Source organism: Kogia breviceps, chromosome 20 (assembly GCF_026419965.1).
Source record: "Kogia breviceps isolate mKogBre1 chromosome 20, mKogBre1 haplotype 1, whole genome shotgun sequence".
In the NCBI taxonomy this organism is placed as follows: domain Eukaryota; kingdom Metazoa; phylum Chordata; class Mammalia; order Artiodactyla; family Physeteridae; genus Kogia; species Kogia breviceps.
In genome coordinates, this window is record NC_081329.1 from 28,381,341 (window position 1) to 28,406,883 (window position 25,543).

At 45.1% G+C, this 25,543-nt stretch overlaps 1 protein-coding gene across 5 annotated transcripts in view; it reads left to right on the plus strand.

The window, feature by feature from the left end:
• The window catches only part of IDO2 (indoleamine 2,3-dioxygenase 2), a 44,626-nt gene extending 19,337 nt beyond the window's left edge, over positions 1 to 25,289 (plus strand). For all 5 annotated transcript variants that reach the window (XM_059049321.2, XM_067022498.1, XM_067022495.1 and 2 more), the window contains 7 exons: positions 2,279 to 2,397; positions 3,424 to 3,438; positions 5,102 to 5,201; positions 6,507 to 6,624; positions 16,533 to 16,584; positions 22,926 to 23,074; positions 24,333 to 25,289. In XM_059049321.2, coding sequence (XP_058905304.1) covers positions 2,279 to 2,397; positions 3,424 to 3,438; positions 5,102 to 5,201; positions 6,507 to 6,624; positions 16,533 to 16,584; positions 22,926 to 23,074; positions 24,333 to 24,688 — 909 coding nt within the window. In that variant the 3' untranslated portion in view covers positions 24,689 to 25,289. The remainder of the gene's footprint in view (positions 1 to 2,278; positions 2,398 to 3,423; positions 3,439 to 5,101; positions 5,202 to 6,506; positions 6,625 to 16,532; positions 16,585 to 22,925; positions 23,075 to 24,332) is intronic.
• The last annotated feature ends 254 nt before the right edge of the window (positions 25,290 to 25,543 follow it).

Genomic DNA, 25,543 nt, shown 5'->3' on the forward strand with positions numbered 1-25,543 from the left:
ATAATGGGTCCTTTCTTGTTCTTTCCTTTGGGTGTGAGGTGAAGGAAGGGCAAAGGGCCCATTTAAATGAAAACGCCTTTTTTCCCTGGCCAGGAGGTTAATTTTCCTTAGAACGGGTAGCCCTCTCATTAGGTTTTTTTTTTTTTTTAGTTTTTGAATTTTGTTTTTTCTGGCACCCAGCCTCTTCCAAGAATTGTGAAGAGCCGCATTTGAAGGCAAGTTCTGAGGTGTCATAGAAAACTTAATGATTTCCGTTTTACAGCAGTTTGCGCTCTTATACCGTAATCACAGTCGGTGTTCACAATCCCATAAGGTAAGTACAGCAATGCTGTGCCCATTTTACAGATGGCTGAGGGCTACAGGAGTTAAATTCCTTGCCCAAGGTCAGCTAGCAAGTTCGTGGAAAATCCAGGGCCACAACTCAGACCTTCTGATGTCACGAATGTAACCTTCTTTCCCCAGATGGGAAAAGCACACATTGCCATTTATAACACTCATCTTACTTTCTTGAATGCGGCTTGCTATCTACCAAATATTGGTCTGTGTCTCTTAATAGTTCATGTAAATCTCTTCTGAATCTTTTCGTAACTTTTTACAGTTTCAATCTGAAACTTGGAATGTGAAATCTTTGTTTCACCAACTGCAGTATAAATTCCTATTAGTTTCATTTTTTTATAAATGGACATTCTCCAGAAATGAGCATGTTACCCTTGTTCTAGTACTTCCTGCTTGAGTCAGCAGCCTGTACTTATTTTGTTTGCTGGGTTGATTCTACCTCTTCTCTCTCAAATAAATACAGGAGACTCCCAGTGAGAAAAGGAAAGGAAAGTAAGAAAGGAGAGAAGAGGAAAGCATAGAGCTGCTTCAGACTCTTTAAAAAGAGTCATGTGTCTGATGTTGGAAAGTCTGAGATCTAGGCACATACGATAGGACACCCCAATGGGGTTCCCTCCTCCTTCCGTTCTCCAAACCACAATCCTCAATCAGGCGAAGGGGTGGGACCCCCCGTGGGACCCCCGCCACACCCCACCCCCGCCTCGGGCCATCTCTTACCTTTGTATCTCCTCCTTTAACTTCTTCACTATGGAGACACCTCACTTCCGAGCTGCCCTCTTCATCCACTGTCCTCCAAGGGAAGTTGGCCTTAGGTTTGAATCTGAAAACTCTTTCAAGGTCTTCATTGTTTTCTACCTGAGAAACAGTTCTGTCCCAACTCTCTCTAAAAATCTAAGGGAAAACAAAGGCAGAAGCTGGACTTCTCTGAGTAGATTAAGGGGAAGGAAAATGGAAGGGGGAGATAGGAAGCATAAGAATGTTCTTTTGGCTCTGGACTAATTTAGCCTTGTTCGTGGTTGGAGTCCCCCACTGGCACCCCCGTGGGTCCGGGTAGTTTTTCTGGATTTGGGGGCATATAGGGTTCTTTAGAGTGTCCTAGGATAACTCAGGGGTTGAATGGGGACTGTCTTGAGGTGACTTACTCGAAGTTGTTATTGGGTTTGATGAAGCGTTCTATCCTTCCCATCCCTCTCCCCGAGGAGAGGACACACACACACACACACACACACACACACACACGCACACGCATATGCTCCTAAAACTAAGACTATACACAAAAACACACATATATCTAGATAGCTACATATCTCTATGTATCTATCTATTTATCTGGAGATATAGAGATAGATAGAGAGATTTTATTTTCTTTTTTTTTTTTGGGGGGGGGGGGTTGCGGTATGCGGGCCTCTCACTGCTGTGGCCTCTCCCGTTGCGGAGCACAGGCTCCGGACGCGCAGGCTCAGCGGCCGTGGCTCACGGGCCCAGCCGCTCCGCGGCACATGGGATCTTCCCGGACCGGGACACGAACCCGCGTCCCCCGCATCGGCAGGCGGACCCTCAACCACTGCGCCACCAGGGAAGCCCCAGATAGAGATTTTTTTCCCACTGCACATCAACCCAGCCGCCATTTATGCTCACACATTTGCTCAGGCCCTTCTCTGCACGATATTCAGAGATTATTTTATACTATATGTGTAAGTGTGTGTGTTCCAGTTTTGTAATTTTCATATATATTTCAGACCATACTCATAAACAATATATCCACTAGGTTGTTAACAGAATAAATATGAGAATGAGGTGTGTGTATATGGATCACTCATATAATTCCAGTTTTATCCCTGGCTCGTTGCTCTACCACAAGATTGCCTGAATAAAAGACAGATTGCTTCCTCGGCTGCATTCTTTCTAGAATGTGCTAACTGTCTGGATTTATATCTGCAAGGTTCTGCCGAGAACCCTTGCCCTTCCCTTGGTCGAGGTCTCCAGGAACTTGGGACTCCCTCCTATCCTGCTTCACGCGGACTTGGTTCTGGCCAACTGGGCTACTAGGAACCCAGGAAGGTAAGAGCTGGAGAGGGTGCCTGAGATTTGTGCAGATTACAACTGGGTAAGGGAGAGTCTTGACTTTTCCTTCTCTCTGCAGGAAAAATCCAGGCTTTGTCAGCTATTTTGTGATTAGAGATGTTCATATTTATTACCTGATTTATGGTGTCAAAGAAGGGGTGAACTTGAACACAAGTTCAAAAATCACAGTTCCCAGGAACTTCCTCCCAACCCACTCTGAAAACATTAGGGCAGGTAATTACAAGTACATAAAAGGAGCGAGGTCAATTGTCAAGATGGCCACAGGCTAAATGCTCTGGGGCTGATATGTAAGTTGAGATCTGTCTCCCTCCATCGCTGGGAGGACTGTAGGAGAGGAAAACCTTGCCCTTCTTCCCATTTAGGCTGCTTAGCTGGTCTAATAATCAAATTGACATCAGATAGGTGAACAGGAGAAAGACAAATTTAATTTTGTACATATTAGAGCCCCATAAAAATATGAGACTCGAATATGCGACTAAAGCCAGAAGCTTGTATATCTTCTAGATGAGGAGGCAATGCATTTATGAAGAATTGACAAGACCCAAGCTTTTGGGCTTGGGTTAGCTAACTAGGGAAGAAGTAACAAGGTTTGTTTATACAGGCTTCTCAGCCCTGAATTCCTGTCTCTGGCGATAAGGCTGTCTCTCTACTTCCTGGTACAGGGAGGGCGCCTTCACATGGGAGATTTATTTCCTACTTTCTGGGGCACAAAGAGGTCCGAGTGTCCTTTTGGTTCCTGCTGTTTCTCAAGTACCTTTAATTCAAAATAATCAGTACACCTAAGTGGCATATTTGGGGTGGTCTGTTCTGCTCCCCTCAGGCCCACGGTCTAGTCACAACCTGTGACATCCAAGCTGTGCACGATGTGTGTGTGTCTGCACGTGCATTTGCACACGAGTGTGCATGCCTGTGTCCACGTGACCCTAGAAGACATATCAGGTTTGCAAACTGATTTGTTCTTTTCTTTTTCTTTCCTTTTGTCAATAACTGAACTTGGACTAGACCCCTGGAAATCAGGTAAGTTCTCAGAAATCCTTCACTCACTTTAGGATCCTTGCTAACTATAAAAGCTTACAATAAAACCAACCAGCAAAAAAAGAGAAAGCATACGACATTGTATGTATAGTACATAAAACATATAAAAATGCATGAAAAAATAGTAGAAGGAAATGTGCCCCAAGTCAACAGCCCAAAAGTTAACAGTAGTTGTCTCTGCTTTGTAGAGATTAAGGGATTAATTTTCTTTACCACATTTTCCAATTTGTACCTAATAAAACAAGTAAAATGCAATGCAAGAAGAGCAAAAAAAACCAAACCAAAATCCCCCAAGACACCAAAACTTCACCAGTTCTCCAATTCTCTGTGATTGTTTGAAGTCTAATGATCTGAGAAAGATCTCTGCGTCTCACTATAACTTCTCTGAAAGGCCAAATTGCTGGCCGTGGCTGCTACAGCTACAGAATCCCTTTGAAATATTACACAGACCGGAGCTCATGGGGCAAGTCTGGCCCAACTGTTCTTAGGCTCCTGTTTCCCCAGGGAGCACAGTTAACCTCTAAGTTGCTACTGCCTGTCCGGTCACCAAACCTCAGCTCAATAAAGGGGCTCAGTATGAAAGCTGTAGCTCAGAAGATGGAGAGATGAAACGCGAAGACCCCATTTCCCACACTAATGTGACTCTGCTGCAACTACGGGGGTCCCTGACTGAGTTATCTTTTGCGTTTGTTTTTCATGTCTTCTCATGTTTCAGAGGCAGAAGTGACTTGCAGAATGAAGTTTTACGTTTTGTAGACTGGATCTGCCTCTGGGCTATTTGAATCCGTGTGATAACAGATCATTTAAGAATGACCCTCCTCCAACAGTCTTCAGCTTTCACTGTTACAATACAGAATTTTTTGGGGGGGAAAAATGACGAATTAGAGTGAGCCTCAGCTATGAAACTGTTCTGGACCAGGCCCAGCGACTAACCAGCTGGATGCCACTGGGGGAGCGATTTTGCTTCTTCGGGCCAGAGTTTTCTGTCTGTAAAAAAGGAGCATGGAGGGCTTCCCTGGTGGCGCAGTGGTTGAGAATCCGCCTGCCGATGCAGGGGACGCGGGTTCGTGCCCTGGTCCGGGAAGATCCCACATGCCGCGGAGCAGCTAAGCCCGTGAGCCATGGCCCCTGGGCCTGCGCGTCCGGAGCCTGTGCTCCGCAACGGGAGAGGCCGCAACAGTGAGAGGCCCGCGTACCGCAAAAAAAAAAAAAAAGGAGCATGGAATTAGCTTTTGCCTGTGGTCACTGTGCTTCTAACGGGAAGGGCGTGCTGGGCCCTGGACTGGCCCTGTGAAGAATCAGCCCTACGTGTCCACTTGCTTGTCCTACTTGCTAAAGCACTTGTCGTGCTTTAGCAGTTCCACAGCAGGGTTGGGGGGGGGTGGGGGGTGGTCTGGGACCATCCGGGCCATGCTAGACGTTGGGAGTCCTCAGGTGAACTTGGGCTGGAGCAGATCTGTGTCTTTCCTACCTGAATGTTGCTGGAGGGAAGATGTCCGTGCTCGGGATGCCCTGTGGAGAGGAGAACGTCAACCTCTGGTTCCACCTTTTGCACTAGCAGTTAACCTGACTCGAGGCCACCGCTGGGCCGTGCGTACTCACTGTGTCCAGACCTTTCTAACCACGCGGTCGTGTCCCTCCCAAGGAACTTGGATCCCATTGTCTTATTCCCTGGGGGAGAAAGCCTGCGTGGTTTTATACTGGTGACTGTTTTGGTGGAGAAAGCCGCTGTACCCGGAATTAAGGTACCTTCCCACTCACAGAACTGTTCTTTATTTTTCTCAATGAAAAGTCAATCGGAGCTTTGCTTCCCACCCAGACCCTTTCCCTGCAGTGAATTCATCAATATAAGGCCTCATCTAACTTGGTTAGTTGAGCAAAGAGATTTAAGTTCTGGCCCACAGAGGTATCTACCTTTCCTCAGCTACTGTAAAACACGCAGCTGACCGTTTGCCCATCAACAAACAAGCATTGTTCTAGGCAATGGGAGATCTGGGGGAATAAGTCAGACATTGCTGTGGCTTCCACAGGGGCTCAGGAGCCAGTGGAGGAGCGTGCCTCGATGTAGGGAGTAACATGAAAGAAAGTGCTGTGTTTCCTGAAAAGGCGTCTAAAACCTCATTCGGACTTGAAGCGTCGGGCAGAGCTTTCCAAGGGAAATGACAAGTCTGAAAGTTAATACCTGAGTGATGTAAAGGAATTAAGCAGAGAGACAGAGAGACAGAGACAGAGACAGAGACAGAGATACCGATGCCTGGAGCTACCATGCAAGGGCTCTGAGTTAAAATGAACCATCCTTGAGATTATCTAGCCCTGGGGGTTGTAAACTTGAATTCCTTTAGGGGCGAGGCAGGTCCCAGAAAGGTCAGGTGTCTGCCAGGGAACCCATGCCCTGCCTGAAGATACTGAAGTTAGATTTCTGTCCTTCCTCACCACCTTCCGTGGTAAGCGTATTTTGGGTGCCTACTGTACGTACTGTAGGGTGACCAGATTGGACTACAATTATTCTAACCCCCTCTTTGCACGCTCAGAAGTGGGACTATGTGGTCACTTTGCTCCTCATCCGTGTGTTTATTCCATAGAAAGATACAGAATAAAATACTGGTCTTGCAAATATAGCTCAGATAAGGTCAAGACTGCTAATGAAGGGGGAGGGTCTGAGCTGAGGGCTCCACAGATTCTGATTTTCTGTAAGACAGAGCTCAGGGGTGAGGCCGTCCTGAGTCAAGAACCCTCATGTGTAATAACTCAAGAAGCAGAAAGGAGGAAGATGACAGAGTGAGGCCCCTGGGAGGCACAAGAAGTATCAGCCGGTGGAAAGATCCAGAAAGACCTAACCAGGTCCATCTGGGAGGTGACCAGGAAGATTCTCCTTTGAGAAGGACCTCATGGCAAATGTAGTTTAGGGGCACACTCCCTGGGGAGCCCTGTCACACAGTTCAGCAGGCAGAGGGCTGCCCTGCCTGGATTCTCCCATCTCTGAGGCTCACTGCATCTCAATGGGCCTTCGGTGAATGCTAATGCACTGTGAGACTGAATCTCGTCCCCAGGCCCTTGTTCAGGCAGTGAATGCCCTCTGGCTGCCCAGCCCAGACTCCCTGCTCCAAGCCCTGCAGCAACTGAGGCTCTCCATTCAGGACATCACCAGAGCCTTGGGACAAATGCATGGTAAGGGGCTCCTGAAGGCTGAGGGGTTGCTTGCGGGGGGGGGGGAGGCAAGGGCCTGGAGGTTTGCAACATCCTTGAGATGGCACTCCTGCGCTAGCTTTGTTTTAGGTAACTGCTGCCCATACTATTGGAAAATGATCTCTCAGTTGGCAGGGATATTCTCCTGGTTTAGTCTTTCTAGTTTCTTGCGATTAGGCTAATTTCCTCTCTTCGGCTGTCATGTATTTCTTTGTGTGTTGAGGTCTTGCACGAAGCTTGGGAGGAGGGGAGAGGCACACAACATGGCTTGTAGCTGCTTTATCCAGCAGTGACCCTGGTACCGGAAGCCACGACCGACCGTGGCTTCTCAGGTTCTCCTCTGTGGCCAGTGCAGGGCTGGGTTACCACAAGTATGACCATTTCAGGGGCCCACCCTTCCTGCCACTGGTTACATATTATTCTGGCAAGTGCCTTCCTCTCCAATGTCTGGGCAGCTCTTCAACTTCCCCTAGCAGAAGAATCTCAGCAATTTAAGGGGGGAAATGGGCTTGATCTGTTTAACAAGGGAAAAGCCGATAAGGTTTAGTTTCCCTAAGTCCTTCACTGGTAAACAAGACAGATTCTGGAAAAAGAGAGTGTTTGTAGGAAACAGGACAGGAGGGAGGGAGCCGGAGACTGGATGGTACTCGGCTTTCTGACTTTCCATTAAAAGGATAGATTTCTTTGTCATCCCAGACTCTCAGGGAAGTCCATCTGAAGTCACAGCGTTATGTATCCTTTCCATTCAATGTCCCTGTATTACACGTTTGACTCACATCTCCCCATTTCCCTGATTTTTAATTATAAATTCCTTCCGACCACATCAGTAGGTCTCCTGCCAAACAAGCTCTCCCAGCTTAGTGAGATGGATTTTCGTTTTGCAAGATGCCCTGCGTTTATTACTCGGGATGTGAGGACCACTAGAGGGACATTGCAAGGTCTTCAGATCGTACGGATAAGCAGAAGTGAGTGGTTTGGAAGGTCCCAGGAGGACCTCCACCCTGTCAACGGGGCGTGTCCCGGTAAGGGGGCACAGCCCTGTCTGGCTCTCACACGCTTCCCTAGCACTCATTTTCAAAGTCACTTATTCAGCCCAGGCCAACCCTGATGCTTTCTTTTTTTTTTTTTTTTTTGCGGTACGCGTGCCTCTCACCGCTGTGGCCTCTCCCTTTGCGGGGCACAGGCTCCAGACGCGCAGGCTCAGCGGCCATGGCTCACGGGCCCAGCCGCTCCGCGGCACGTGGGATCCTCCCGGACCGGGGCACGAACCCATGTCCCCTGCATCGGCAGGCGGACTCTCAACCACTGCGCCACCAGGGAAGCCCCCTGATGCTTTCTTTTTTTTTTTTTTTTTTTTTGTTTGTTTTTTGTTTTTTTTGCGGTATGCGGGCCTCTCACTGTTGTGGCCTCTCCCATTGCGGAGCACAGGCTCCGGACGCGCAGGCCTAGTGGCCATGGCTCACGGGCTTAGTTGCTCCGCGGCATGTGGGATCTTCCCAGACCAGGGCACGAACCCGTGTCTCCTGCATCGGCAGGCGGATTCTCAACCGCTGCGCCACCAGGGAAGCCCCCTGATGCTTTCTTGATCATCCTCTGCAGGAGGTCTGATGGCAGGTGATGGGGTGATTTCCCTTGTGTCCTCCGAAGGCAAATTCTCCCACACAGACATCATGTATTTTAAAGGTTTCACTACTAGTCCCTGCAGTGAAATAGCTGAATGTATCAGCCTGCAGTTTTCAAAAATGGCAACAACAACACCATCCATCCTCGGGGCTCCTTTACGATGTGGTCCGGATATTCCTCTCATCAAAGCCTGTGTCCTGGCTTGTGATGTAGGCGGGCCCGTGACATGCTCGCCATCAGAACTCAGCAGAAGTGACGCTGCGTGACTTCCCAGACAAGGCTAGGAAAAGCGATGCAGCTGCCACCCTGTGTACTGAGCCACCATGTAAAACGGCCGTCTGCTCTGTGGCCACCGTGGCAGTGCGTGAGGATTTCAAACCACACAGGGAGGCCAGCTGGAGGCGCTGCATTTAGCACCTAGCACGGGGGCGAATAAGCCCTCAGATGAGTCTAAGTTCCCCCTTTCCAGGCATCTCCACTCTTCCATCTCCTCAGCTGAGGACCCAACCACTGTGAAGCAGAGACAGGCCATCTCCACCGTGTCTCGCCCTAATTCCTGCCCTGAGTCCATGGGCGTAAAACGATGGTTATTCAGTGCCACTGGGTTTGGAGTGGTTTGTTATGCAGCCACAGTAACCAGAAAAGTGAAATTTTAGAAAGGCTAACGAACAATAAAAGCTGCAAGGTGTTAGGAATCGCAGGGATTTCTTAGTGATTGATTGTGGTTTACGGGTGTTGAATTTCTTCTGCCTGATAAATAGAGCCCAAGCTGCACCGCTTTCCTCCCCCGAGTGGAGCTTAGCCAACGATTCTTCTTTCTGACCCAAACTCTAGCACGAATTGTGTACTCCCTTCCTCTACAAACCCTCTTTTCCCGGAATTTTCAAAGTCACGCCTAAAGATGTGGTGATTCTATTATTTGAAACTGGTTTCTGTTTCCTTCTTGGTTTTTTTTTTTTTTTTTTTTTTTTTTGTCTTCTTGTTTTTTAACCCTTTCTTTCCTTTTCAGTCCTCACCGTGATTGTCACATTTTTTCTATGCTCGATTTTGTTTTCGCCTCGTAATATTCATTGTCTTTGAAACATCAACTGTAGGCAGGCTTCTGGGACTAGGAGAGAGAAATATTTGTATTCGGTTCTTCCTGGTTCTTTGGAAGTCTAAAATTCTGGAGCATCTTAAATCAGGTTGAACAAGTAAAGACCCGACCACTGAACTTGGGCTAAAAATGGGCAAAAGAAGAGGTCACAACTTTTCAGGGACAGACATTTTTTTTTAATCCTCTCTGGCTTGGTGCCAAAGTTAGTTCTAATTCTGTGTCCTGTGGCAAACGGGGGTACAGCGGGGCCCTGATTCACTCGGAGGTTGTGAGTATAGGCATTTGGGTCTCCGCGGATAATATGAGGAGGGTCTGGTGTAAAATTCCTCACCAAAGCTGGGACCAGGGCTCCCGTCGTACAGAGAAGCCACTAAACCAGAGCCCTGGCGAACCTGGCTGGGCAAGTGATTTCCGGGAAAACTATCTCTGCTGGTCTTGTTTTCTACCTCCCTGGGTTTCTGCTTTCCCTTGCAATTTTTGCGTGGTGGTTCCTTGCTGTCTTTTGAGCTCTTTGATTGCCTTTCGGATGTTTTCACATTTATCCAGCTTTCTGTTGTTGTCAGGGGAAGGATAGGTCCAAGTCAAACAACATTCCATTATGACAAGGGAGGTCTCTTTCCGGAGTACTGTTGGCATCTCTTCCTTTCCCTGTGTTTCCACCATCACTGCCTCCGCACCTGGCTCTCATCATCTCCTGCCAGCACTCCTGCAGTGGGCTTCTCAATCCTTTCTCTCATCTGTCCTTTACGTAGTCGAATCCACGCCCTTCACAGAAGCCTGAATCCACTTTTAGGAGTGCAGATCGGTGCATCACTTTAAAACCCTCCAGCTGCCCTCCTGGCACAGTCCAATATGGTAACCTCTAGCCACACGCGGCCACTGAATACTTGCTGTATGGCCGGTCTGACTGAGGAACTAAATTTTTGATTGTATTTAAATTTAACTAATTGAAATTGAAGTTGAAAAACTGAATCAGTGTCAAATACTTTTCGGTGAGACACAGCTTCATTGTTAGAAAGATTACCTTTCGCTTAACTGTTGAGAATTCAGCCTCCGAATTAAAATGCACTCTAAGTATAAAATAAATTTTAAATCTGTAAGAATATACCCAGGAAAAAAAAAGGAAGAATATACCCAGGATTTCAAATAATTATTTTTAAAAACTACATAAATAATTTTTATATTGATTACATACTGAAATGATAATATTTTGGATATTTGGAGTTAACTAAAATACAGTATTGATATTAATGTTTCCATTTTTTTTCTACCTTTTGAAATATGGCTACTAGAAAATTTAAAACTCCACGTGTCTATCACATTAGATTTCAACTGAAAGCCCTAGTTTATCCATTATTCTAAGGATAAGGCCAAAATCCTTAACCTATTCTGCAAGACCCAAGATGAACTGACCCCAGGCTATTTTAATTTTAATTTATTTCACATCATCTTTCCCTTCACTTATTCTTTCTGACACTAGCTTTTAGTTCCTGAAAAGAACTTTTTCCGCTTCAAGGCTTGTGTACGGACTATTCCTTCTGCTTCAGACATTCTTTCTAACTCACCCTCTGCCTACTTAACTCCTGTGTCCACTCAGATTTAAGCCCTGGTCTCATCCAGGCAGATATAGCTGCTTAAACCCTACCAGCAATGCTGCCAAACCCAGGAATGGGGAAAGGGATGGAGCAGTGCTGCAACAGGAGAAATAAACAAGACTCCCCAAGGAGAAGGGCTGAGGATTGGTAGAGCTTAGGTGTGAACCGGGGCAGGAGGAGGGGTCATATCATACATATCATATCATACATAAGTATGATTTCAAAGCTGGTTGAAAAAAGTCATGAGGCCTCTGGCAAACATCTGTTATTTGGAAGACTGAATCAATTTCTGCTTGGTTGGCAGATTGATTTTCAAAGTAAATAGGGAACACGGGGAAAGGAAACAATACTTGCTTTGAAACATGTCACATTTAAGGTGACGGTGAGACATTCAGTGGAAATATGTGGCTTTAAAAGTGGGAATTACCCAAAAAAGACACAGTTTGGTGGTCAGGTCCATTAGATGTATAGGTCAATTATGCACCTACAGTACTCTGTTTTACGTGTCAGTAATGGAGCTTTGACTGCCTTACCTTCCTGAGTGGGAGAGACCATAACGAACATTAATAACGTCATATGAAAATACTGCAGTGATTCTGGGTCTGTGGTTTTAGTACCAACCCAAAGCAAGGATTTGCTGAGTTTTGTTTTGTGTCAAGGCCACTTCTCAGTATAAAACCTAAATCCCTACCCCTGAAAAGTTGAAAAAGCAAGTTTCCTTAGGTTTTGCAAACAAAACAAAAATAATGCTTATGATAAAACGTTCGTGAGATGAGAGTGAACTAATCAAAAGCAGACATTGTATTTTTCTTGAGAGTCACTTAGATTGAAAAGAACAAGATACTTGACCAAAATGTTTTGTGTTTTTCTGAACAATAGCAACAGCAACCTTGGAAGACATCTAGCCCCATCCACTAAGTGCACCTGGGCTTGGCCATCGGGGCAGAAACTGCAGTGCACGGGGCCATTTTCCCACTCCTCCAGGAAGACACAGGGAAGGAAAGGGGGGAGACTTAACTCAGGTGTCTTCTTGGATCTTCTGTGCTCCCTGTAGGATAATGACACGGGCTTTCAGGAACTGCCCTTCTTAGCCCAAGTGTACACACATCAGATCCAGAAGCAAGAGTTTTCATGTGGCTCTTGTCCTTCACCAGCCCCGCGTTAATAGATGTGCTCTACCTGGTTCAGGGAGAGAAATACCTTCCATCAGCCCTGGTAGGGATTCTGAGGCTTTTCCACATTTTCTATGGATACACCTGCTCCAGTCTTCTTGCCCCCTCTCGTGGCAGAATTCCTAGTCCTCATCGTGGTGCATGCCTTCCTTTGATCCTGCAAAGCCAGGCCAGGAGCTGACCTTCTTCCTTCGCTTCCCCTAGGGCAGTGCTAAACTCTCAAGTGTGTTTGCTTTCTCCCGATCCCACAGAGTCCCGCTGTAGCTGCTTGCTACCTATCTGCAAAGGCTCACTTTTGCCACCCTCAGAAGTGTGCCAAGAAGGTCTCTCTTGGCCCTGTGCTGTGCTGCCCTGGGGAAGGGGTGATGTGGGTAAAGTGAAATATTCTTCTTACCTTCTTCAGTGCATCCAGTCTTAGATTTTTTTGGTTTGCTCCAACGGTGTTCTGGAACCTTTCACTGGCCTCCTGGACTTCCACAAAGGCTGTCTTATCCACGGGTGACTGTCTAAAACAATGTTCTTTGGGGGGAAGACAGTAGAAAACTCTTATTCTGCCATGCTGATGATGTCACTCTTGCATTTCCCTGTTTTCTAATGAGTTAACTCTCTGTGTGTCTGGGATGGGGGTGGAAGGGCCCGTGCTCCTGTGTGCTCATCGCGTGTGTCCCTGATTTGTGAAATGCATGGCTTTCCTTAGTTTTGGAAATGTCTTTTATCTTTTACTCATTGCCTTTAATAAGTCTTTGGGTACACTCTGGAGGGTGACCTTTGTGAGTTACGGATTGCAAATGTTGTGGTTTGTCTCATTCTGCCTTTTGAAAACAGAAGTTCTTAATTTAAATATAGTCAAAGTATTTATCGTCTCTTTTGCAACAGTTAATTTTTAGGAAGTCTGGCATAAGATATAATTTCATAGTCAGAGGTCATAGATATATTTTGCTACATTTTTTTCTGTAGTTGATGCTGTTTGTCTTTCACCTTTCACCCCTTAATACACATATAATTATTATCTCGATACAGTAGGACAGAGGAAATCAATTCAATTTCCCTTCTGTGAATAATCACTAATCTACGATATTAACACTGTCTTACATCAGATTTTCTTAAATGATTGGATCTCTTTCCAGGCTGCCTGTTCCGTTTCATCGTCTGTTTGTCTTGCCCCCCACCAAAACCGTCTGTCTTAAATGAACCATAGCTTCCTAGTATCTCTCATTTTCAGGTAGAGAAAATACCCCTCACCTTGCTCTTCTCCAGGGGCGCGCGTCCTGTCTTTGACCCTTTGCTTTTCATATAAACTTAGAATCAGCTTGTCAAATCCCAATAAAAAATTCTGTTAAGAATTTTGCTCAAATTGCATTAAATCTGTATATTGATTTGGAGAAAAGTTACCTGATTTTGATATTCTATCTGGTCCTTCTGTCCTCCGATCAGGGCAGATGGACAGGTGGAGACTAATGTAAAGACATTAATGTGCTCTCCGAATCACGTCTTCATACTGCTGGGTGCGCTTCTCTTCCCACGTGGCCTGAAATTTATCCACATCGAAAACTCTTCTTTAAAGAAATAAGAAGGCTTGTCAACAGAAAAAAAGAAACCAAAAAAATGGAATGATACCACTTAAGTGCAGAAAGAAAATACCTTCCAATTTGGCATTGCACACCTAGCCAAAAGATCTTTCACATTTGAAATTAAAGATATTTTCAGGCAAATAAAAACTCTGAAAACTTATTGCCAAAAGACCCACACCAAAATAAATACTCAATTGAGTTCTTCGGGCGAAAGTGCAAAGATTCCAGATGTAAGCACAAAAATACAGGACAGAATGAAGAGCAAGAGACCATAACTATGTGATTAAATTCCAATGATTATTGACTTTATACAACAATAACAATGTAGGTTTAAAATGTATGTAGAAATAAAATAAATGATAACACTAGCACAAAAGGCAAAGGGGTTAAATAGGATAAAGTAGTCTACAGATCTTGTATTGATTGGGAAGTGCTAAAAGTACTAATTGTAGTAGATCTATTGAATCAAAGATATCTGTTGTGATCTCAAGAGTAACCACTAAAAGAATAGCATTAAGAGGGGGAAACTAATGATAATAATAATAAAGGGGGAAATAATAAGGGGATAATAAGGGGGGAAACAAAATAATTTAAAACAGTTTTTTTCATGAAAGTCAAAAAAGAAGAAAAAAGGGAACAGAGAATATGAGACAAAGACAAAATAAATAAAAGTGTATATATAACCAAAATATATCAGTAATTACGTTAAATACTTGAATATACAATAAAAACAAAAGAAACAAAACAAAACAAAAAACTCTTCTTTAGATACGTTTATTTTCCTAGATATTGATACTGAGTTTTCTTGTCCGTGAACAAAGACACATTTTTGTAAATTACTTTGACTTATTTCAAGATAAGAGATTTAGATATATTCTCCTTTACTCATAGTTACCTTATATTTTTGTTTCTAGCTAATATGGCATCTTTTGATTGAACTAATTCCTGTTTGTTCTTGGTTTATAGAATGAAATTGATATTTAGTATGAACCTTGAATCTAGCACTTTGATAAACAACTTATTAATTCTAATGATGATCTGTTAATTATCTAGGTTTTCTATGTAGTAATCGTATTATTTGAGAATAACATTGTTTTGTTTTTTCATTTAAATACTTATAACTTTTTTCTTTTAATTTTTATTCTTATTCTTCAGGCGAGGGGACGCCTAACACAGTGTTGAATGGACGTACTGATACTTGGTTTTGTCCGACCTTTTAAAAGACATTTTTAATATTTCAACATTAAGTATAATACGCACTGGAGGCTTTACTGTGGATTCCTTTTATCAGTTTAAGGATGTTCCCTCCTATTCCTAATTAGCTAAAATTTTTTGCTTGTCTTAATCATGAATGGATTTTTTTATATCTGTTGAAAATTTTACATCAGACTTATCTCACATTTGGGAACTCCCTGGCAGTCCAGTGGTTAGGGCTCTGCGCTTTCACTGCCGAGGGCCTGGATTCAGTTCCTGGTCGGGGAACTAAGATTCTGCAAGCCATGTGGTACAGCCAAAAAAAAACCAAAAAACAAAACAATTTGTCTCACATTTACTGAAATAATCATTTGGCTTTTCCTCCTTAACTATGATAAGTTGGGTAAAACATTAAATTATCTCCAGTCATTACTGCTTCAGCAAAAATTTGTACATGTTACTTAGCATATTTGTGGGAACAGAGCACCAAATGGGAAAGACGCAGAAATAGGGCCCAGAGAAAAGTCCAGCACATGGGATGCTGTGGCCAATGAGCAGGGAGGATGTGACAGCCTTCAGAGGCCCTGGGAAGCCCTGAGGCTGATGGGAGATGTGAGTTACCTGAGCCCAGGGGGCTTCAGAGAAGACAGAGATGGAGGACCAGAGACCAGGTGTGATGGTGGAAAAGGTACATTGATGGTATAGAGATGCCATTATTTAGGTGTCATCAAAAAGATGTTTCTTTTTTTCTCCCAAACAAAGAGACATAGATAGGAATCTGGATGAGAGAAACATGTCAGCTCCCCGAGGGGCCCCATTGTGAGAAGAAGAGAGAATAACGTTCAAAAGTGGATGAAAAGAAATTCGGTGCAAATGTGAGGACGTGCTTCTTTCCACACACAAGTTAATAAGCTAGTGGGATCAGTTATCCCCACGCATCGGCTTAGATTCAAAATGAGCTGCACGGGGACTTCCCTGTGGTCCGGTGGTTAAGACTAGGTGCTTCCAATGCAGAGGCCACGGGTTGGATCCCTGGTCGGGGAACTAAGGTTCCACGTGTGGCGCCGTCAAAAGATAAACCCCCAGAAACAAAAACAACGACAACACACAACGAAGCTGCACGGACTGATGAACGCAGGTGAGTGAGCCTGTGTCCGACCAAGTGTGCCAGATACTGAGCAGAGGCTCCTCCACTCGCTGCCCTTTGCTGACTACGCAGAAATGCACCCAGCGGTTCAGTGGTCCTCGCTTCCGAAAGCCTTGAAGAGAGCAGATTCTCTCTCTCTGCTTTTCTCCTTTCTGCTTCCCACGTTCTTTCATTCTCTCTGTTTAAAATAGTAAGTTTTTAAAGATGGCCTTGACCTCTCTTTTGGGTGATTGTTGCTAAGCGCAGAAGAGGGAAGTAACCACAAATAGAAAAAGGCAGCATTTGGAACCGTTTAACCCTCCCGTCAGCGCCCCGGTGAGGGGGGGTCAACAGAAGGGAACATTCCTCCCCCTCCTGCGGCTGTGTTCCCTCCAGGTTTCTGTGCAGATCAGATAAGAGGGGGTGTCCTGGGAGGGCAGCAGAGCCCGTGCATACGGAACCAATTGCTTTTTTTTGCCTGTAGTAAAGTTCACATTTTGATTGCTCCTCCAGATTATGTAGATCCAGACATATTTTACACAGCCATCCGGATCTTCTTCTCTGGGTAAGTATAGTTCAGCTCTTTTCCTGCATGAGGCATCTGTAGCCTTTCTCAGATTTATGAGGGGAGAAACAGACAGAAGCTTCCCAGAGGAAGAAACACACCAAGTAACCCTTGCTAACAAAGGAATCGCCTGGGTCCATTCTTGGATAAAAGAATTGGGGTACCACTTGCATGACAAATGACACTGAAGGATGAATATTTAAGTTTAGAGTAATTGTCCTGAGGCCATCGCTTTAGATTCAATGTACTGACCTTTCTTAGAAAACCCCTGGATGACAGAGGGGAAAAAAAACCCCAGTGTGCCACCCACAGAGCTCGATTATGTATATCCTTTCCCCTGCCTGTTATGCAGGCAGGTGCAGGCATAGGCCGTAGTAGCTTAAAAGCTTCCTTCTAACATTCCTGGAATAGCGACCCCAAAGACATTTTTTTCATATTCCTGGTATTCTTCTTTGGTCACCTGGCCTGCAATTTCTCCAGATAGAGAACTCTACTCTTAGATACATGTCTTATTTTAAATACATTTGTCAAAACGTGACATGCTTTAATGAGATTGCTTTCCTAGTCACATTAACTGAGAGAAACTAAGTTTCTGTTTTTGTTTTAATGGTGAAGAGTGAAAGGTGGAGGTGATGGATGGAAGAGGTGAAAATGTGAAATAGACATCATCTAGAGCACCATCTTGATAACTAGGAGGTGCCTGAAATGCCTTTGCTAGAAAGAATATGAAGCTGTGTCTGGATGTAGCAAGAGTCATGCTGAATTCCAACATCAATAGACGTATTGATTCGTCAGTAGACTTAGTGGTATATTCCATGGGTGCGCGAAGGGAGTGACCGTGTGTACTAAGTACTTTCTCTAGATTGGGTAGGTCTGTAGTGTGAGACAGTCTCAGGGGAGGCCAGCCTGGGTGGGGACCCCTCATTGTAGGGTACTGAGTGGAAGCAAAGTTTCTAGAGAATAACTTGAGAGTAACAGGTACCTGGTTTATGGGGGAAAGAGAAGGAAAGGGGAAGAGCAAAGGAATGGAATTGAGAGCGTATCTCAGAATTTAGACCTTCCTATGTACCCTTCACTCCTGAAACCCTGACAGAGGAATTATTCATCCTGTAGAACTCTTCTTGCTCTCCGTATCTTTTGCATGTAGTCAGGGTCAATGCAAAGATCTGATTGTAAAATAGAGATTCTAGCAACAAATATTAAGCAAAACATGCAGATGGGCTTTGGTAGGATTAGAGGGGAGAACAAAAGGGTCATTTTTCCAAAACTTTTTAAACAGACTGCGTTTTTAGGAAGACCTAATTCTGGAAAACCTCCTTGTGCTTCAGTTTGCTTTCTGAGTTTGGGTTAGTTTCCACTGTTCCATAACAAATTACCACAACTTAGCAAGGCTCATTTATTATCTCACCTTCCTGTAGGTCACAAGTCTGGGTGAACTTGGCTTGGTTCTCTGTATAGGGTCTCAAAAGGCTGAAGTCGGGATCTGCTGGGCTTGAGCTCTTATCTGGAGAATCTAGGGGAGAATTCACTTCCAAACTCATTCAGGTCTTTGGTAGAATCAGCTCTTTGTGGGTTGGGAACTGAGGTCTCTCATTCTTTCCTGGCAGAATCTGCTGTCAGCTTCTAGAAGCCTCCAGTATCCTTTCCAATTCAGCAATGATATTTCCAATCCTTCTGGAAATTCAGATCTCTCAGGGTTCTCCTTCTGTCATCAGCCAGAGAAAACTCCCTGCTTTTAAGGTCTTGTGTGATTAGATTAAGCTCCCCTAGATAATCCAGGATAACTGCCTATGTTAAGGTCTCTCATTAGTGACCTTAATTACACCTGCAAGGTCCCTTGTGCCTTGCCTTATAATATATCATATCGACAGGCATGCTGTCTTATTGTATTAACAGTTCTAGGAGTTAGAATGGGAATCTTGGGACAACATTTTTAGAATTCCATCTATCATAGTTAAATGGATGCCAAAGGGTGACTTCATTTTCATTCAGGTAAATTCTGGGTCAGTGATGCATCTTATCTGTGATCTACATAAATGCCTCTTTTCTATTTCTGATCCTAAAAATTATTTCCCACACAACTAAACTAAGTGGCCATTAGCCAGTCCTAAATGTGCTGGTGGCCAAAAACGTCTGGATTGTTGAGAGTTCCATCAGGGTTGTCTTGAAAAATCTAAATCTGCTCCTGTGTTCTTGATTTGTCTTACGCTTGACTTGTTATTTTTGTTGACTTTTAAAAAAACATTTTTATTTAGGAGCATTAAGAAATTCCATCTGTGGGCTTCCCTGGTGGCGCAGTGGTTGAGAGTCCGCCTGCCGATGCAGGGGACGCGGGTTCGTGCCCCGGTCCGGGAAGATCCCACATGCGGCCGAGCGGCTGGGCCCGTGAGCCATGGCCGCTGAGCCTGCGCGTCCGGAGCCTGTGCTCCACAATGGGGAGAGGCCACAACAGTGAGAGGCCCACGTACTGCAAAAAAAACCCCCAAAACAACAAACTTCCCCTTTTCTGGGGTTTGCTAGAAATATGCTACAAGAAATGTTAAAAATAAACTTGCCCTGGGCTTCCCTGGTGGCGCAGTGGTTGAGGGTCCGCCTGCCGATGCAGGGGTCACGGGTTCGTGCCCTGGTCCGGGAAGATCCCACATGCCGCGGAGCACCTAGGCCCGTGAGCCGTGGCCGCTGAGCCTGCGCGTCCGGAGCCTGTGCTCCGCAACGGGAGAGGCCACAGCAGTGAGAGGCCCGCATACAGCAAAAAAAAAAAAATAAATAAACTTGCCTACAGAGATTTGTAAGGAAAATAATTCCTTTTCTTCACAAACAGCAGTTTGGGCCTGAGAATGCATGGGGGCAATCCTTGGGCTATTCAGAGAAACCCAATTTTTCTTCCTCATATTAATCTCATCATGGGTGGAGAATATGGGTTTTGAAAGTAGATGCTTTCCTTTCATTTTTTAAAATTTGCATGCTCTTTTTTTTCTCTATCATCTTCTCTTAAGCTGGCCAGGTCCTTTCAACAAATACACTTGGGTTTACATATTCCAGATATATAATACCTAATTATGGGATGCTACTTTTTCATTCATTCATTGATCAAATATTTAGCGAGGGCTGACAAAATGCCAGGCACCGTTCTAGGTGCTGGGAAGGGAGCAGTAAAAACAGGAACTTCATTTCTGTGGAGCTTACATTTTAATCACGGGACACAGATCATGAATAAATAAATGTAACGAAAGGCAATACCAGAGTCTATGTGTTACAACAATAAGAGATACAGGAAAAGTTCAAGTAGGATGATAGAGCATTAGGGAGTGTTAGGGGTGGTAGCCGAAGTTCTTCTTTATTTAGTGAGATCTGCGAATGCCACATTTCTAAAGGATGTTTGAGCAGATACGCCAAGGAGGTAAGCAGGTTGAGGGGCAAACCACCCAGGTACCTGCTCTGCCCGAAAGGACAAGCATCATCATGACCCTGCGGTGGGGGCACTTTTTGGAGGAAGAGCTGCACCGAGCCCAGCAGTGCTTGCATGATGTAAATGTGGGGAGAATGAGAAATCCAGGCGATGGGGGAACCCGATCACGTCGAGGCTCGTTGGCTCCTTTTCTGAGTGTGATGAGCAGCACGGGAAGGTTTTGAGAAGAGTGACATGAGCTGTATGAAGTTGCAGACCGTCAGTCTGCCTTCTGAGTGGGGAATAGAACGGACCAAGGAAAGGCCCTAGGAAATTCTGACTACAATCCAGGGTGGTGACCTGGACGAGGGCGGCAGAGGCACTGAGAAACAAGTCGGTTCTGGATGTGGATTGAAATGATCTGCTCTTGGATTGCACGTAGAATGCAAGAGGACGAGGTCCGTCAGAGAGGACTCTTAGGTGTGTGGCCGGATCCGTGGAAAGAACGGAGCTGCCATTTTCCTTTCTCTGAAGGTGGAGACATGGGAGGGGCAAGTCTGGCAAAAGGAAGGGGGAAGCGAGAGGTCAGCTTGGGATGTGTCCCCTCCCATGGAGATGTCTAGTAGGCAGCTGTATACACGTCTCTGGAATATAGGGCAGAGAGCCAGGTCCAGGTGCACATTTGTCAATAATCCTAATAGAGTGGGCTGTGACATCCAAGAGACTTAGATGAGATCACTTGGGAAGTGAGAGTAGTGGGAAGCCCAAGGAATGGGTACTGAGAGTGTCCAGCACTTAGAAGTGGTCACGAAGGGAAGGAACTAGAGAAGGAGACCAAAGTGACTATATGAGACCATCAACAGGATTACAGAGAAAAATCTGAACCAGTACAGCCATGGTGTTTGGTCCACTTACCACACAGCAGTGGTCTGGTCTGCAATATTTCTGCCCCGTAAAATGTTGCTTAGAAGTTTTATTGGACCAGTGTCCTGAACCCTGATGAGTCAGTAGACCTCTGTGGAATCCACTTAATGCTTCCAGCAGCTTTAGGAAGTAGGTACAAGTCAGGAGAACTGAGACTCAGAAGGGTTTGTACCAAGTTACAAAATAGTGAAAGGAGGGAGCAGAGGTTAAAATTCACTGTGAATAATATAATAAACTGGCTAATATTTATCAAATGCTTAATATTTTTCAGGCACGGAGCAGGTATTATTTTAATTAGTTCTCACAACCCAGTAAGGTAGATACTAATAGGACTCTTACTCGGAGGAGGAACCTGAGGCTCCAGGAAGTTAATTAACTCACCCAAGGCTCAGAGTTACTAATCAGAGCTGAGATTCCATTCCATATCTGCTTAAGATAGAGCCAGCGCTCTCTCCTAAGAGCTACAGCAGGTTGTGATCTTAGACTCAGAATCCCCCCTGGTCTCCTCCAACTCTTTCCATAGTGATATTGCTCCAACTGCAAAGGCCACTACGATATTCATCCAGTGAAACCACAGAACAGGCAACGCAAAACAGCCCCCAAAGAAAACAATAGCATTTCCCACCTCAGGGAAGTATTTGGAAAAGGTCATGGACGCGAGTTGAGCAGTCTGTCTGCGGCTTTAGACTGCGGCTTTTGTGTGTGCTTGGATGTATGTGTTTCCCCTTCTCTCCAGCAGAATGACTTGTAGAATTACAGGAAGAAGGAGAGACATCAACGTAAGCCTGTTATTTAAAACCGTTAACAACAGGGTTCCTGGCAATAAAAGAAAAAGATTCTGTTCTTTAGTAAAAGTAGAAATTTACACGTGGGTGGTCTTGGGAAGTGAAACTAGAAAATGACAAGTTTGGGGGTCAACTTCTGGTTCCCTCTCTCTCTAACAACGTGGTCCTAGAGACTTGGTGCCTTGTGTCTTTATTTCTTTATCTGTAAAATGGATTTTAAAATGCCTGCCTTCATCTGCTCCAAAGAGGACAAACGAGAAAATGGATGTGAATGTGATATGTAAACTGTGAAGCATCGTAAGGGCAGATGTGGTGTGTTCTCGGCGCTGCTGACTGTCTCACGGTGGAATCACCCACATACCCTCTGTGACTGTTCAAGACCCTATAAAAAGTCAGGCAGCGAACTGAGTGAAGTGGCTTGGGGACTCAGGAAGAGGGGGACTCAAGGACAAAAAGATGAAGACATGGAATCAGGGCGAAGAAGAGAAGAGAGGAGAGAGAAGGCAGGAGAAACCATTTCATCTGAGCCTCAATTCCTGTCCTTCCTCCTGTCCTTGACTGTAGATTCTGGTGACCTGCATGGCTGCATTGTGTTCTCTTGGCTGCTACCCTTATTATTAACACCTGCCATCAAAAAACTATCTGATAAAGGCATTCCCATGAAGTTAGGTAGTATTTAGAACTGAAGTGTAATGAGAAAACTGTTATAGCTATAACTGTTAGGGAAGGGAAAAGATGTGTGTGTATATTTGTATGTATATTTGTGTGTTTGTGTCAGAGTTTGGGGCGTGTGTGTGTGTGTGTGTGCGCACGCGCATGTATTTTCAAAGCTCTACTTGTGGAGTTACGGGCGACAGGGCCATCAAGGTTGAGATTACCAGCGGAAGTGAAGATTGTTCCAGATCCCCTATGTTAATGGTTCCTGTGGATCAGCACTGACGTCATCTTTATAATTGAATTTTTCCAAAAACTGTGTCATAGGACCAATGCCAACGATTTCTCTCCAAGTATCTTCTACTTCTCTGGAACAGTCCTTTATATGAGCAAAGAGAAGGGCTGGCCTGTTGTGAAGTTGGGTCAAGATAGTGCTTAAGTACACATCCTACAAAGATATCCAGCCTCTTGCCCTAAAGTTGCCATTGAAATCGCGTTCACTCTCTTGTTCAATCTCCGTTTCCGTATCAGAAAATATACTCTTGACTCCTAGCGCCCACTGCTTCCCTCTGACTTTTCCTCTTGCCTAGCTGGAAGAATAACCCAGCCATGCCTGCCGGGTTGCTCTATGAAGGCGTCTCCAAAGAGCCCCTGAATTACTCCGGCGCGAGCGCGGCTCAGAGCACCGTCCTGCATGCCTTTGATGAATTCCTGGGTGTCCGTCACAGCGAGGACAGTGGTAAGTCGGACGTTTTTCTTTTTCTGGTTTTTTCCTTAACAGGGAGGAAGAAGAGTGGTGTTTTTATCAACTGAGATGTCCCAGTGTAAATGAAACTATCAGGAAGTCTACACTTCTCCAGATCAACCAGGAGACTGTGCACCTGCCCTCTGTGACTGTCAAGCCGATTAGTATCAGAGCTCAGCTGAATATTGCGTTTTATTTCCAAATCTTAAAACATTCCTATATTTCCAGCCGTTCCCTGTCACTTTGTTTGGGTCCTTGGGCGGTAGCTTGCTTCTGGAGAGTGGGGGAGAGATCTGCAGACCCAGGGCTGTGATACTATGTTGCCAAGTCTGGATGCAGCTGGGGATGGGGATGGCCTCCTGCCCTGAAGCCCATTCCATAAAAATGGTGCGGCCTCAAGCCAAGGCTCTTTAGACCAGAAGAGGGGGTCTGCCATTTTACAAGCTTGAAATGACTCCTTTCCTTACCTACCAGCATCAAGCCTAATGTTCAGCAGCTGCAAAAAGGCACTTCCTAGTACAGAGTTTTCAAGCTGGATTAAGAAAACATAAGTGACTAGAATTCGGTGTCATAGGGTCCAGTCTCACCCACAAACGTCTGTTCTATAGAACTATGATCACTTTTCATGGACTTTTGATTTGATGAAGTTAGTTATTGACGTACCATGCCTAATATTAATCCCATAATGACTTTCCTGTAAATGATCTCTCGTCTACCTGTATTTCCCATAAATATCTATTGATTTGATTTTTAAACAATTTGACTTCAAGAGGCTATTACTGAAAGAGTTGATCATTCTTTATCTTCCTGTCCTTAGAAACTCTATTACTTTCCTCTTCCTTAGCACTCCCTCCAAAACGAAGCACTCAGTTTAAGCGTCCATGCCTTACATTTGTAGATATACCTCATGTAACTAGCAAGATACGTTGCCCACATTTGGTAGGTGATAAATATTTATACCTTGGCCGGTAGGGCGAGTTCCATCTTCGTTGTTTGTCATGGTCTTTCTTCTTTCCCTTCCTCATCTCCAATCTACATTTGGAGGATTTGATGTCTGTATGCAAAAGAGCCGGCCAAGTTGGTTGGACACAATTAGGATGAGCAGTTAGGAGAACAGCAACAGCATTTGCTGTGTGGATGTCTGGAAAGGCAGACAGGCTCTCTTACCTTTCCACGTGGAGCTACAGCATCGAACGATGCTTTGTTTTCTGGTGCCTTGTTTTATGACATTGTTCTGCCTTGTTTCTTTCAGCTGATTTTCTGCACAGAATGAGGGATTACATGCCTCCTTCCCATAGGGCCTTCGTAGAAGAAATTCACTGCGCTCCTTCCCTGAGGGACCACATCCTGTCTTCTGGAAACAGCCAGCTTCTGACAGCCTATAACCAGTGCGTGGAGGCCCTGGCAGCCCTGCGCAGCTATCACCTCGCCATGGTGACCAAGTACCTCATCACGGCCGCACCCAAAGCAAAGGTCAGGAGGACGAGCCATCTCCCGGGGCCACCTCAGGCCTTAGAAGAGAGGGGTACAGGCGGAACGGCAGTCGTGAGATTTCTGAAGAGCGTCAGGGATAAGACCTTAGAGGCCGTCCTCAGCCAAAGTGGCTAAGAGGCTGCCCTTCAGCCCAGCAATGCAAATCACACAGGTCTCTCCTTCTCCTCCTTTCACTGGACAGCAGGTGGGCCTGGAGAATGAGGACCTGGGTTCTGTCTGGAATCATCTGAAAGGGACCTCAGACCTGTTCTTGTTCTCACTCCACAGAACACCACCTTCTCCTATGTTGAGAGAATTTTCATGGCCAGGAACTTGTCTTTCCCTCCCTGATCACTGGTTAATAGCAAACAGCTCTGGATCGCCCCTCATTCAGAACCCCACGGAGGAGTGAGTGTACCTACCCCTGTTCTGTTTGTCAAGTGATAGAAAACCAACGTGATTTCACAAATCAAATAAAATTGCTTGTGGACAGATCACCTTGCTGATGTCTCGGAGAAAAAAAAAATTTAAAAATTCCTGCATTCGTTGGTTCACTTACTGACTTATTCAGCCCATACTGAGTCCTGGCTTAGGGGTTACAGGAGGGGTTTTACAGTCCTCTCTCCCCGCGTGTGCAGAATTTGGGGGCAGAAGTTTGGAGATGCTCCAGTGGAGATGTGAAGGGAAGAGGAAGCTGATGGTAAGACTCTGAAATCCCCAGTGTGGAAACGGGAGGTTAATGTTACGGGAACAGGTGAGGCTTAGCCACAAGGTTCAGAAATTTGTACTTTCTATTTTGGTTTCTTTCTTTCTTTTTAGAAGAATGATTCTTTCTCCTCACGCTGGAAGTTTGTATTTGTAAAATGAATGAATTGACCCTTTGGAAGGAAACGAGTGAAATGGGAATACATGGGAAATCCACATGGGAAATCCACATGCGTCCTGTGCAAATAAATGTCACTTTTTATGGACTTGGTTTATATCTCAAGA